The sequence below is a fragment of the Chiloscyllium punctatum genome, chromosome 34, assembly GCF_047496795.1.
Source record: "Chiloscyllium punctatum isolate Juve2018m chromosome 34, sChiPun1.3, whole genome shotgun sequence".
Lineage (NCBI taxonomy): Eukaryota > Metazoa > Chordata > Chondrichthyes > Orectolobiformes > Hemiscylliidae > Chiloscyllium > Chiloscyllium punctatum.
The window spans coordinates 56846455-56860913 of record NC_092772.1 but is presented as its reverse complement, the minus strand read 5'-3'; the positions used below and the strand labels follow the sequence as shown (position 1 = coordinate 56860913).

General features: G+C 46.9%; 1 protein-coding gene across 3 annotated transcripts in view; it reads right to left on the bottom strand.

Moving 5' to 3' along the window:
* The window catches only part of haus5 (HAUS augmin-like complex, subunit 5), a 74264-nt gene that overhangs the window by 13071 nt on the left and 46734 nt on the right, over positions 1-14459 (bottom strand). For all 3 annotated transcript variants that reach the window (XM_072553611.1, XM_072553613.1, XM_072553612.1), the window contains exons 4-12: positions 13853-13885; positions 13002-13026; positions 12476-12596; positions 9791-9950; positions 9560-9641; positions 5488-5573; positions 4931-4988; positions 4646-4773; positions 2961-3039 (exon numbers count right to left, since the gene is read on the bottom strand). In XM_072553611.1, the coding sequence (XP_072409712.1) occupies positions 2961-3039; positions 4646-4773; positions 4931-4988; positions 5488-5573; positions 9560-9641; positions 9791-9950; positions 12476-12596; positions 13002-13026; positions 13853-13885 (772 nt within the window). The remainder of the gene's footprint in view (positions 1-2960; positions 3040-4645; positions 4774-4930; positions 4989-5487; positions 5574-9559; positions 9642-9790; positions 9951-12475; positions 12597-13001; positions 13027-13852; positions 13886-14459) is intronic.

Here is a 14459-nt window from a genome sequence, read left to right as displayed (position 1 = left end):
CAGGTAGATGAAGGTAAAGTGGTTGATGTGGTGTTTATGGATTTCTGTCAGGCATTTGATCAGGTTCCACACGGGAGGCTATTGCACAAAATACGGAGTTTTGGGATTGAAGATGATTTAACGGTTTGGATCAGAAATTGGTTAGCTAAGAGAAGACAGAGGGTGGTGGCTGATGGGAAATGCACATCCTGGAGCTCAGTTACCAGTGGTGTGCTGTTACCATCTGTTGTGGGGTCACTGTTGTTTGTCACTTTTATACATGATCTGGATGTGGGCGTAGAAGGATGGGTTAGTAAATCTGCAGATGATACTAAGGCATGCAGAGTTGTGAATAGTATCAAAGGATGTTGTGGGTTACAGATAGACATAGATAAGATGCAGAGCTGGGCTGAGAAGTTCCTGATGAAGGGCTTTTGCCCGAAACGTCGATTTTCCTGTTCCTCGGATGCTGCCTGACCTGCTGTGCTTTTCCAGCATCACTCTAATCTAGACACTGGTTTCCAGCATCTGCAGTCCTCACTTTTGCCAAGTAGCAAATGGAGTTTAATGTGGAAACCAAGGGGGTTCACTTTGGAAGTAGGAAGAGGAATGCAGAGAACTGGGCTAACGATAAAATTCTTGGCAGTGTAGATGAACAGAGAGATCTCAGCGTCCAGGTGCATAAATCCCTGAAAGTTGCCACCCAGTTTGATAGGGCTGTTAAAAAGGCATATGATGTGTTGGCGGTAATTGGTAGGGGAATTGAGTTTCAGAGCCATGAGGTCATGCTTCAGCTGCACAAGACACTGGGAAAGGCCGTACTTGGAGTATTGCGTGCAGTTCTGGTCACCGCATTATAGGAAGGATGTGGAAGATTTGGAAAGGGTTCAGAGGAGATTTACCAGGATGTTGCCTGGTATGGAAGGAAGATCTTACAAGGAAAGGCTGAGAGAACTGAGGCTGTTTTTGTTGGAGAGAAGAATGTTGAGAGGTGTCTTAATTTAGATGTACAAGATAATCAGAGGGTTAGATAGGGTGGACAGTGAGAGCCTTTTCCTCGGATGGTGAAGGCTAACACAAGGGGATATATCTTTAAATTGAGGGGTGATAGATTTAGAACTGTTATCAGGGGTAGTTTCTTTACTCAGTAATAGGTGCATGGAACGACTTGACTGCAGTAGTAATAGACTCACTGACATTAAGGGTATTTAAGTGGGCATTGGACATCCATATGAATAATGGAACAGTGTAGTTAGATGGGCATCAGATTAATTTTACAGGTCAGTGCAACATCAAAGACCGAAGGGCCTGTATACCACTGTAACATTCTATGTTCAATGTTCATTCGCCCCCTTCATCACTGTCACTCAGTCATAGCAGTGTGCGCCATCTACAAGTCGCACTGCAGCAATTTACCAAGTCTCCTGAGGCAGCATATTCCTGAATACTTCCAGCTAGCAGGGTAAGGGCAGTATCTCAGAGGCTCAGGGGGTGACCTTATGCAACACCAGCTCCTCCAAGTTCCCCTCTGACTCCCTGAAACAACTTTGCACGGAGATGGAGTCTGTCTCAGGAAGGATGCCAGCTTTCAGTGACTACTGTGTGATCAAGTGGTTCACTGATGGTCACAGCATGCAGGAATCCACTGACAATCGAAGGGACTGCTACAGTTCAAGAAGGCAGTTCACCCCAACGTTCTCCAGGACAATTAGGGATGAGCAATAAATGCTGGTCCAGCCTCAGACAGCCACATCCCAGGAAATAATAAAGGAAACACAATCATTTGGTCAAGCAGCAACGACAAAAACCAGTGCATCAAAGATGGGGGCGGGGAGTTGGAAACTGCAGGCACAGCAACGTTTTGTTAAACTGAAGGCGTTTTGACATAATCAAGAACTGTTCCATTTATTTCACTGTGGGACGCAGGTGTCAGTGGCTGGGTCAGCATTTATCCTCCATCACTAATTGCCTTTTCAGAAGTTGGTGATGGGCTGTCTTCTTGAACTGCTGCAGTCCACCTGCTGTGGGTTGACCAACAATGCCTTCAGGGAGGAAATTCCAGGACTTCAACTCAGTGACAGTGAAAGAACGGTGATATATTTCCAAGTCAGGATGGTGAGTCACTTGAAGAGGATCTCAAAAGGTGGTGGTGTTCCCATATGTTGTCTTTCTAGATGGAAGTTGTCGTGGGTTTGCTTTCTGTGGCCCACCAGTGAATTTCTGCAGAACATCTTGTAGATAGTACACACTGCTGCTACTGAGTGTTGGAGGTGGGGGGAGCACATGCTTGCGTATGGAATGCCAATCAAGTGGTCGACTTTGTCCTGGAAGGTGTCAAGCTTCTTGACTGTTTTGGAGTTACACCTACACAGACAAGTGCAGAGTATACAGTCACAGTCCTGGCTTGTGCCTTGGGGAGTCAGGAGGAGAGTTTACATTGACTGACACTGAGAAGAATTGATACGGCATAAAACTTCAGCTGCAGCTTGCATCTTTTACACTTATTGAATATTATCTTGGACAGATTGTTGATTCCAACATAATTTGGCCAAGGATGAAAGTTTCAGCACTCAGGAAAGAGTCCCCAGAAGGCTGGGGGTGGGGAATGTGGGGCTTGCTCCCACAGGGGAGAGGGGAGGATGTGAACTTGTTCCCACAGGGAGGGGGTTTGGAACATGTCAATTTATTAATAGGGAGAAGTATAAACACAAGGAAGAAAGGAATAGAAGGAGATGTTGGTGAGGGAGTGAGGGGAGAGGAGTAGAGAGGTGGGGTGGAGACTGCTGTGGGAGAGCGCACAGGGAAGAAGCAAGGAACAGGATGACCTGTTTCCCAACTGTACATCATAAAGATGAACTTGTGCTGATCAGTGTGACATTACTGGATAGTTTCAGGCTGGCTTTCCCTGTGCTTGGAATATGTTCACTCTGATCAAACATTTACACTCCCACTCAAAAGCTAATCTCTCACATCGTACAAACCTCAAGTAAAGACTTGACAGAGCGTAGAACCGCAGGAGCCTCTGAGACATCCTGTAAGTGGGAACGGCTGTAAGAGAACCTGCAAACAAAAAGGGCACCATTGCCAGATGCAGCAGTGATATATCATTAACATAGAGACAACTCTCAGTCTGATTAAAGAGCTTCCAGTGAACACACACACACTTCTCAGAGACTCAAACCAGAGGGAACACTGTTAGGGTACAGAGCCCAGCTCTGTCAACTTTAAAATGAAAGTAAAGTTGCCTCTACACTGCCCCCCCCAATCAAACATTCCCAGGACAAGGACTGCACAGGGCTAGATACAGAGTAAAGCTCACACTTCTCTCTCAAACCAAAAGTAATGCGCCTCTTCTTTTCTTTAAAAAAAATTAAAGTAAAGCTCTCTCTATGTTTTTAAACCACAAGTAAATGGAAAATAAACCTTCATCAACATTTTCCCCACAAACACTTCGATGCCAGGTGCAGCACAGGCTTAGCTACAGAGTAAAACTGCCTCTACTCTTTAAAACTAAAGACTCCTCTACGTGTTTTGTTTAACATTGAGTCTCCATCAAACACTCCACTTTAAACAGAGAAATATTCATTTACTTATTTCAACTGGGAGTAAAGTCTCCTCTTTCTTTTAAACTGAAAGTAGAGCTCTTTTCACACTGTTCACAAACACACCCAGGACAGGGACAGCTCAGGGTTAGATAAAGGGTACAGCTCCCTTTGTTCTATTAAACAAAATGTAAACTGAAAGTAAATTGCCATTTTCTCTTTTACACGAAATGGAAATAAAAAGTAAACACACCCTCAATACTGTCACAACAAAAAACACTTCAAGGTCAAGGACTTAATGGAGTCAGGCACAGAGTTAGCATGTCTACACTCTTAAATAGGAAGCAAAACTCCCACTACTCTCTTAAACTGGAGTAAAGCTTCTATTACAGTATTCCCAAACACTCTGGACAGAGAATGCATGGGGGTAGATACAGAGTAATGCTTTCTACTCTTTTATGCTGAAAATAAAAGTCCCTCTACTTGTTTAAACTCAAAGTAAAGCTCCCTCCACACTGCACCCATCAACACTCCCAGGACAGGGACAGCACAGGGTTAAATACAGAGTAAAGGTTCTTCTATACTGCCCAGAAGACTCAACATCGAGTTCTCCAATTTTAAATAACCTTTCTTCCCATCCCACAATTCCCTTTCCAGCCTCTCTTCATCCCTTCCATTCCATTTACTGACCCTACCTTCCAGCCACCAACCATATTCACTCCTCCCATTATCAAACAGGCCGTACCCTCTACCTGTGTTCACCCCTCAGACTCAACAATCTCCCTCAGATCCCCCTTCATCTGCAGCTCCCCTCACCTCCACTCCTCGTCCTGAAGGGTTACACGTGAAACATTGACTTTTCCACCGCCTGATGCTGCCTGGCTTGCTGTGTTCTTCCAGCCTCCTGCGAGTCTCCCTTGGATTCCAGCATCTGAAACTTTGTTGTCTCCTCTACACTATTCCCAATCAAACACTCCCAGGATAGGGACAGCACCGGGTTAGATACAAAGTAAAGCTCTCACTACACTGTCCCCACCAAACACTCCCAGGACAGGGACAGCATGGGGTTAGACACAGAGTAAAGCTCCCTGCACACAGGAAGAGTTCTGCCAAACAAAGATTACCTGAGGACTTCCATGTCCTTTCCCACATCCACTTTCGATTGGAGTTCCATGAGTTCCTTTTTGTTCTCAGCTGCCAAAGTCTGCACAGCTGCCAGGATGTGGGTTGGTGGGTGTGATGCATTAACACCCTGCACAAAAACAAAGGCTGAAAATTGCAAAAAAACCAGACAAAACCCCCAAGTCTGCATATACAGCACTCCCTATTTCAGCAGCCCCCTCCAGCCCCTACACCCTGGTGAGTGTGGGTATGTGGGACCCCATATCCCAAGGAGAATTGGCACTCACCTCTATCTGGTTCAGCCATTGCTGATAACTGTCACTTCTCAGGTCATAGCCCCTGTCACTGTGAGCAAAGGAAAAATACATTTAATAAACATGAGGTACAGAACACCTCACCCGTACCAGACCTCCGTCAACTCCCCGTCCCCACCTCCGTCAACTCCCCCAACCCTGACTCCCGTCCCCATCTCCGTCACCTCCCCTGTCCCCATCTCCGTCACCTGCCCCGGCCCCGACTCCCAGCCCATCTCCGTCACCTCCCCAGTCCCTGACTCCCGCCCCCATCGCCTTCTCTTCCCACAACCCTGACACCCCTCGCCACCTGTCACCTCTTTAAGCTCCTACATTGTTCCTTTCCTCTGTCACCTCTTCTACTCCCTACAACCCCTGAAGTCTCAATGTTACACAAATGCTTGCCTCTCACCCACCTCCCAGCCACTTGTCGATTCCCATCACTCCACCATCGGTGACTGCCACTTCCCTCGCCTGGATTCTCAGCTCAAGATCTGCCAAGCACTAGACAGAGAAGACCCACAAATGCATGAAGCACAGGAGCTACCTACCCACTGCCTCCAAGAGGACTCTCCTGTTCATCATATAACGACTTCAGGAGCTGGAATCTCGTGAAACACGTTCCCCGAACATCTTGCTGAGGGAAAGAGAATAGGAGAGAGAGAGAGAGCAAATGAGACAGACGGAGTCTGGAACAGAGAGGGAGTGCACGTGTGCAGGACAGAGAGAAAAAGAAGGAGATTGCGAGAGAGAAACAGACAGCCACAAAGAGGGATTAAGGCAGAAAGTGAGAGAGACAGACATATTTCACAGGTTCCAAATCCAGAACATGTTGATTTTTATAAAACAGAGTCACTACAGCAATGAAGGAGTCTGATCTGTCTATCAAGCCAATGCCAGCCCTCTATAGTGAAATCCGGTCATTCCAACCTGTGGAGTGGGAGCACAGGGAAAGTCGTTTCGCAAGCTTACCTTTCCTCAATTTCTTTGTGAAATCCTCCTCCAGCCTCCTCATGGTCAACGGAATCCAGGTCATTATCTCTCACTGCATTAAAAATATTTCCGTTCTAACCTTGTCTCTGCTACTCCTACCCAGAACATTAAATCTGGGTCATGTTCCTACCATCAGCCAACGGGAACAGTTTTTCATTGTCTCCCTTGTCGAAACCAGTCACTAACTTAAATCACCACAATCAATCAGATATCTCCGTCAATTTCTTGTGCGCCATGGAGAAAGTTAGCCTCTACAAGAGGACCGCCTGTTTCTTAAGAGTTAAACAGGCATCAGCCACACATCTGCCCATACTGCTCAAGGTGCTGCTACAGGAAACTGGGTTATAAACTCACCCTGACAACAAATGTACTGGAGATTACTGGAGTCAGAGAGCATCCACGGAGAGAGAGCAAGCTAACATTTCAAGTTGAGATAACTCCTCATCAGAGCTGACATAAAGTGTGTTGGCAGCAGCATTCATTCAATAATGGGGTGTGTGTGCGTGTGGGTGTTGGGGAGGTCAGAATCCTGAGGGAGAAAGGCTGTTGATCGTTCAGATTAAGTGATCAGAAAGTGCGAATGGCAGAACAACGATGTGTCTAACTGTCAGACTGGAAAAACAGACAGTCCCACTGGGGTGGGGGACAGATGGCAGAGAGAGAGAATGTAAAAGTGAAGCTAAAAGGAAAGGGAAGGGAATGCATTCACAAACTGAAGGTTTTGACCTCAATATTAAGTCCAGAAAGCTGTCAAGTGACTTAATATTGAATTCAACAACTTCAAATTGTGAAGCCATCCCTTCCCTTTCTCTTAAGCTGTACCTGTTATAATCTGTCACCGTATTCCCTGTCCCCTCCTGCAACCCCTAGTGGGACCATCTGTTCTTTCCGGTCTGGAAGTTAGACACACCATCATTCTGCCACTCTCACATTCTGATCACATAATCTGAACGATCAACAGCCTTTCTCTCCCAGCATTCCAAATCCCTTCCCACCTCACTACAGCTCTGAAGAGACATCTAGACCCCGAAATGTTAGCTTGTTCTCTCTCCACAGATGCTGCTTGACCTGCTGTAATCTCCAGCATTTTTTGTTTTCAGTGCAGATTCCAGCCTGTGCGATAATTTGCTCCTATTAACTCACCCTAGTGGACTAACTAGCTTTGTTCAAGTTACTCATCAAGATTGGAAGCTTGTTTTTGTAAAATACAGACACCATTCTTGGTTGAGGACATCCCGGCTAAGTACAGGGAGTTGCTGTGACTCCCTGACAGAATACAACAGAAGCTGCAAACAACCCAGAAGAGAATTGGTCCAATCCTGGAAGAGGGAACATATCCAAGGACCAATTGGTACAATACTGTGCCTTTAAGACTTATTCTGCGTCGTTTCTATTGCAGAGTGGTATCATCACCCTGGTGACAACATCTCTGCTTCAGAAGCAGCAGGTAACACCTTTGAGCTCTGTGGTTTTTTTTTTAAACGAGATGAAGGAAGCATGAATGGGTGGAATCAGGTTCACACATACCCAGGGTTTCAGTTTCGCTGAGGTTAGCGGTTCGAAACTGCTCGATATAACTCTCTATGCTGTGGCTAAAGGTTTGAGTTCTGCCACTCGAGCCTTTCTCCTGAGCTGCAGGTAACACATGAGACAATCTATTTTGCTGAATTTGCCTTTGCGAACTGCATATCTGGGATACTGCTATATTGGAACAGTTGACTCATAGCTAAATAATATACTTAAAGCAATTAAATAAGTTATAACTAACTTATTTAACAACAGAAGCTGCAAACAACCCAGAAGGTACAGGCCTTCTCTTTGATATATTTTGAGGGAGTTTGGTCTGGTCCATAACATAAAGGGATATAAAAGCAGAGAAAACTGGCTAGCACAGACAGATGGGTCGAAGGATCTCCATCTTTGAGGTCCTGAAGAAGGGTCACTGGACCAGAAATGTTAACTCTGCTCTCTCTCCACAGATGCCAGCAGACCAGCTGGGTCTCTCCAGCAATTTCTGTTTCTCTTTCAGATCTCCATACCCTCAGGTCTCTGTTTTACAACAACTTACACCGTAGCCCTGGAAATCTGCTGTTCTTGTGATCGCCCTGACAAGTACACGATGTAAACCTCCAGCAAAACATCTCCCTTTTTCAGAAAAACAATCCACAAAACGTCTGTGGCCCTGAATTCAGCCCCCTACACAATTCACCTCCACCACTCCCTCCGAGAATGAGTCCCACATCCTCCCCCACTCTGAGCGAAAACGTTTTTCCTGAAATCTCTGACGGATTCGTTAGAGGTATTTATAGAAATGATTTTGATGAGAACATAGGAGGTGTAGGTAGTAAGTTTGCAGATGACACCAAAACTGGAAGTGTGGTGGACAGTAAAGAACACAACGGGATCTTGAGCAGATGGGCCAATGGACTGAGGAGTGGCAGATGGAATTTAATTTCGATAAATGCGAGGTGCTGCATTTTGGAAAGGTAAATAAAGACAGGACTTTATATACTTAATTGTAAGGTCCTAGGGAGTGTTGCTGAACAAAGAGACCTTGGAGTGCAGGTTCATAGTTCCTTGAAAGTAGAGTTACAGGTAGGCAGGATAATGAAAAAAGCATTTGGTATGTTTTCCTTTATTGGTCAGGAGTACAGGAGTTGGGAGGTCATGGTGCGGCTGTAAATGACATTGGTTAGGCCACTGTTGGAATATTGCGTGCAATTCTGGGCTTCCTCCTATTGGAAGGATGGTGTGAAGCTTGAACGGACTCAGATAGGCTGGGGCTGTATTCCCTGGAGTGTCGGAAGCTGAGGGGTGACCTTAGAGGTTTATAAAATCATGAGGGGCATGGATAGGGTAAATAGACAAGGTCTTTTCCCTGAGGTGCGGTGTCCAGAACTAGAGGGCATAGGTTTAGGGTGAGAGGGGAAAGAATTATAAGGGACCCAAGGGCATCATTTTCATGCAGAGGATGGTGCGTGTATGGAGTGAGCTGCTCGAGGAAGTGGTGCAGGCTGGTACACCTGCATCATTTAAAAGGTATCTGGATGGGTATATGCATCGGAAGAATTTACAGTGATAGGGGCCAAGTGCTGGCAAATGGGACTAGATTAAATCAGGCTGTGGTCAGCATGGATGAGTTGGACCGAAGGGTTCGTTTCCATGCTATACATCTCTGATTCTATCACTGCTCCCTAGTTCTGGTCTAATACCAATAAGTTGAAACATGATCGGGTAGATATACAGATGGAAGCCCCTTACTTAATTTTACAACTTTGATGAGGCCACCTCTCAGCTTTCTTCTGGGATGCCAAAGGCACCCCCAGTCCAGATTAAACAAAACGACCATCTGTGTGGGACTATTATTGGTAGTAATGGGGCCTCACCCAGCATATCCCCCCTCTCAGGTCTAGCTAGTTGGTGACACCCCCCCCTCCCTTACCCACTCTCTCCTCTGGCATAGGTAGAGAGGTACAATGACCCACTACCTCCCAAACCAGCTGTCTCAATGATTAATTCCACTTCTCCCCCAGAAGGAGAATGCGAACAGAGCATCATCCCCATGAACACACAACAGGACTCAGCTGCAGGGACAGGTTCCTTGGTGCCCATCCTCCCACTGATACTCACCAGCACCTCGGGTTCCAAACCACTGCCGTGCCACAACTTGCCATCCATGGTACTGTCAATTCCCACATCTTGCTCAGCTTTACTGAAACAGATAGGGGAGGTAGGAGACAAAGTAAGGAAACAGTAAAGTTTTCAAAGGGATACTCGAAAATCAGGCCGAACATGGTATCTCCAACAGCGCTCCCTCAGCCCTCCCACAGCATGCCATGAGCCCTCAGTATGTTTCCTCACCTGCCTATCTGTCTGAAGACATGTAGCCGATCGTGCAGCTTCTTGCTCTGTTCCTCCAGTGTCTTCCTCCTGTTTACTGCACGCTGCAGAAATGCTTGTAACAAAATATTTCGCTGTTTCAGATCCTGCAGCCTCTCGCAAGTCTCCGTCAGTATTTGTTCTGCATAGCAACAAATCAGGCTGAAAATTGACCAAGGGAGAGACTCCGCCCACTGACAAGTACCCGACACTGACAGAGGCCATTCAGCCCCTCAGCTGGTGTTTCTTCACACCAGCCTTGTCGCCATTCCTTTCTTCATCCCACACTTTCCACTGGTTTCTCTCGCACCTGTTTATCCAGCTTCTCTGTTTCTATACATCAATACAATTCAGCTTGTACATTTTGATAGCGAGTCCTGCAGCTCCCCCACCCCCCCACCACACACTGCAAGAGCAACTCCCTCACCTCACCACCACCCCCCAAAAAGGGAGCGAGTGCCACATTTCCTTCACGCAGCTCCCCCTGCCCTCCCAACTCTCTGGGAGAAGACATTTCTCCCGAACTGCCAATTGGATTTATTAGAGATTGTCTTCTCTCGATGGCCCCTTGTTCTGGTCTCTTAACACACCCTGTCCACGCCTCCAAAAATGTAAGTCTCTGAGTCTCCACAGTTGTAGTCCCTCTCTCATTTTTAAAACAGCTCAATCAAGTCACCCTACTCTTTTGTGACAAGATCTCGGCTTGGTCTATCTTGCTGACATTTATCTACACTCCCTGGGAGTCAAGTCTACAAAGTGTCTTGCACGTTCTCCACACCTTCCCTGTCCCTATCTGGCACATATTTCTGTCTATAGAGTCATAGAGATGTACAGCATGGAAACAAACCCTTCAGTCCAACCTGTCTATGTCGACCAGATATCCCAACCCAATCGAGTCCCACCTGCAAGCAATTGACCCATCTCCCTCCAAACCCTTCCTATTCATATACCCATCCAAATGCCTCTTAAATGTTGCAATTGTACCAGCCTCCACCACATCCTCTGGCAGCTCATTCCATACACGTACCACCCTCTGTGTGAAAAAGCTGCCCCTTAGGTCTCTTTTATATCTTTCCCCTCTCACCCTAAACCTAACCCCTCTAGTTCTGGACTTCCTGACCCCAGGGAAAATACTTTGCCTACTTACCCTATCCATACCCCTCATGATTTTGTAAACCTGTATAAGGTCACCCCTCAGTCTCCGACACTGCAGGGAAAACAGCCCCAGCCTGTTCAGCTTCTCCCTGTAGCTCAGATCCTCCAACCCTGGCAACATCCTTGCAAATCTTTTCTGAACCCTTTCAAGTTTCACACATCTTTCCGATAGGAAGGAGACCAGAATTGCACACAAGATTCCAACAGTGGCCTAACCAATGTCTTGTACAGCTGCAACATGATCTCCAACTCCTGTACTCAATATTCTGACCAATAAAGGAAAACATACCAAACACCTTCTTCCTATCCTATCTATCTGCGACTCCACTTTCAAGGAGCTATAAACCTGCACTCCAAGGTCTCTTTGTTCAGCAATACTCCCAAGGACCTTACCATTAAGTGTATAAGTCCTGCTAAGATGTGCTTTCCTAAAATGCAGCACCTCACATTTATCTGAATTAAACTCCATCTGCCAATTCTCAGCCCACTGGCCCATCTGGTCCAGATACTGTTGTAATCGGAGGTAACCTTCTTCGCTGTCCACTAGACCTCCAGTTTTGGTGTAATCTGCAAACTTACTAACTGTACTTCTTCTGCTCATTTATGTAAATGACAAAAAGTAGAGGACCCAGCACCGATCCTTGTGGCACTCCACTGATTACAGGCCTCCAGTCTGAAAAGCAACCCATCTTGGACCCAGAATAGACCATTTGGCCCTTCTAGCCTGCCTTGCCTTTCAATATCATCACATCCCATTAATGAAGGGGGAATATAGCACAAGTTCCTTGAAAGTGGAGTCACAGTTAGATAGTATAAAATGTAGGCGGCGTCTGGTATGTTTACCTTTTTTGGTCACTGCATTGAGTATAGCAGTTGGGAGATCACGTTGTGGCTGTACAGGACATTGGTTAGGCCACTTTTGGATACTGCATTCAATTCTGGTCTCTCTACTAGCAGACGGAAGTTGTGAAATTTGAATTGGTTCAGAAAAAATTTACAAGGATGTTGCCAGTGTTGGAAGGTTTGAGCTATAGGGAGAGGCTGAATAGGCTTGGGCTATTTTCCCTGGAACTTCAGAGGCTTGTAAACTTCTTGTAGAGGTTTACAAAATTATGAGGGGTATGGAAAAGGAAAAGGTAAATAGACAAGGTATTTTTTCCCCCAGTGTAGGTAAATCCAAATCTAGAGGCCATGGATTTAAATTGAAACGGGGAAAGATTTAAAAGGGACGTATGGGGCAATGTTTTCATACAGAGGGTTGTGCGTGTGAGAAATGAGCTACCAGAGGTGGTACAACAACAACATTTAAAAAGGTACATGAATGATGTTTGGAGTGATATGTGCCAAATGCTGGCTAATAGATGACATCAGGTTAGGATGTCCGGTCGGCATGGACGAGTTGGACTAAAATGTCAGTTTCTGTGCTGTACATCTGTGACTGTTCAAAGGGCTGAGGGAAGAGTGGGCCAGGCTGCACTAACAGACTGATTCTGACAGGGTCTGACAGCTCACCATCAATCTCTTGCTGCTCGTGCTCTGAGCTTTCGTCCAATTGCTGGAGATCAGTCTGCAGAGATACAAGTTGTTCCAGCAGCTTCCTCCTTTTCTTCTGCTCCTTGTCAGACAATGGAGCCTGGGAGTGGAACAGAAACACACCGTGTAAGATTCAATCACCCTACCAACAGGCAACTAGAGCTAAATGCAAACTGTGTCTATCCTGCACATGCTGATCACAATGCAAGACTGAAAACAGATTCATGTTCTCATGATGGGGACAGAGTAGAGACAGCTTCATTATGCATCTAAACTTGTACTGTCCTGCCCTGGGTGGATTTCATGGAGACAACGTAGAGGGGCTTTCCGTTGTGTCTAACCCGTGCTGACCCTGTCCTGGAAGTGTTTGATAGGGACAGTATAAAGGAAACTTTACTCTGGATTGAACCCTGTGCTGTCTCTGCCTGGAATCACACGATAAATTTACTTTTTAAACCGGATAGAAAGACATCCTGACATACCTCTTCCTCTTCACAGCACTTACCTCAGAGCCTTTTACCCACCGGTTCCTGAGCAAACAGTCAAGGAAAGTCTCAACGTCACTGCAAGGAAATAATCAATCATATGGCTCCTTACTCCACGCCTCCCTCCCTCCCTCTGCAACCTCCTCCGGCCCCTCCACGCCTCCCTCTGCAACCTCCTCCGGCCCCTCCACGCCTCCCTCTGCAATCTCCTCCGGCCCCTCCACGCCTCCCTCTGCAATCTCCTCCGGCCCCTCCACGCCTCCCTCTGCAATCTCCTCCGGCCCCTCCACGCCTCCCTCTGCAATCTCCTCCGGCCCCTCCACTCCTCCCGCCCTCCCTCTGCAATCTCCTCCGGCCCCTCCACTCCTCCCGCCCTCCCTCTGCAACCTCCTCCGGCCCCGCCACACCTCCCTCCCTCCCTCTGCAACCTCCTCCGGCCCCGCCACACCTCCCTCCCTCCCTCTGCAACCTCCTCCGGCCCCTCCACTCCTCCTGCCCTCTGCAACCTCCTCCAGCCCTTCCACACCTCCCTCCCTCCCTCCCTCTGCAACCTCCTCCGGCCCCTCCACGCCTCCCAAACCCTGCAGCCTCCTCTGGCCCCTGCATCACTCCCTATCTGAGTGTTCTGCGCACCTCAAATTCCAACTTCTCCAGAATCCCCCAATTCCTATCAGTCTACCATTGGCAGCATGCCTTCAGTTGCCCACAGCCCCAAACTTTAACAATCCTTCAATTATTGTTTCTGTCTCATCATCTAAAGACATTTCTGATTGACTTGATTTGCCTGAGTTTCACAATCTCCCCAGTGTGACCATTATAACCCAGAGCATGGTCTCCCAGCATAAATTAATGCCAACTGCTTAAAGGATACCATTCCAGGTTCCCCTTGATCTCTCTCACTACCCTGTAAGAGAGAAATGGGTGAAGTCAGCCAGGCAATCACTGGAGGTTTAACTGTAACTAAACATGTCTGACAACAGGCATCAGTCACCCTGCGATTCGGCCAATTTAAAAGGCAGCACTTTGAGGGGATCAGGGCCGAGTGAGCGCCACATTCTCAGGGGCTCAGGGCCAAGGAAGCACTGCGTTCTCAGACGTGCCTCCTCTTGAACAATTCCTTAAAGCATCGTCCCTTCTCGAAGCATTTCACTGTCTCCAAGTTCAGGTCAACTCCATAATTATCAGAGCAACTGTGTTGAGGAAAAGCAGTGAGGGACTTCCTCCTGGTGTCCAATTTTCATCTCATCAGCAACATTAAAATTAACACAATCTGGTAATTATTTACTGGAATTTGAGGGAGCTTGTTGTGTCCAGACTTCAGACAAACTTCCTTCAGCAACAACTACATTTGGGCAATGGTTTGTAACCCTCTATGGGTAAGTCACAAGACGGTGAACGCCTCTTCAGCCTTGCTTGAACATGACATCCTGGGAAACCACCAGTTTCTCTGGCCTATGTCCTTGACAAGCTACCAACAC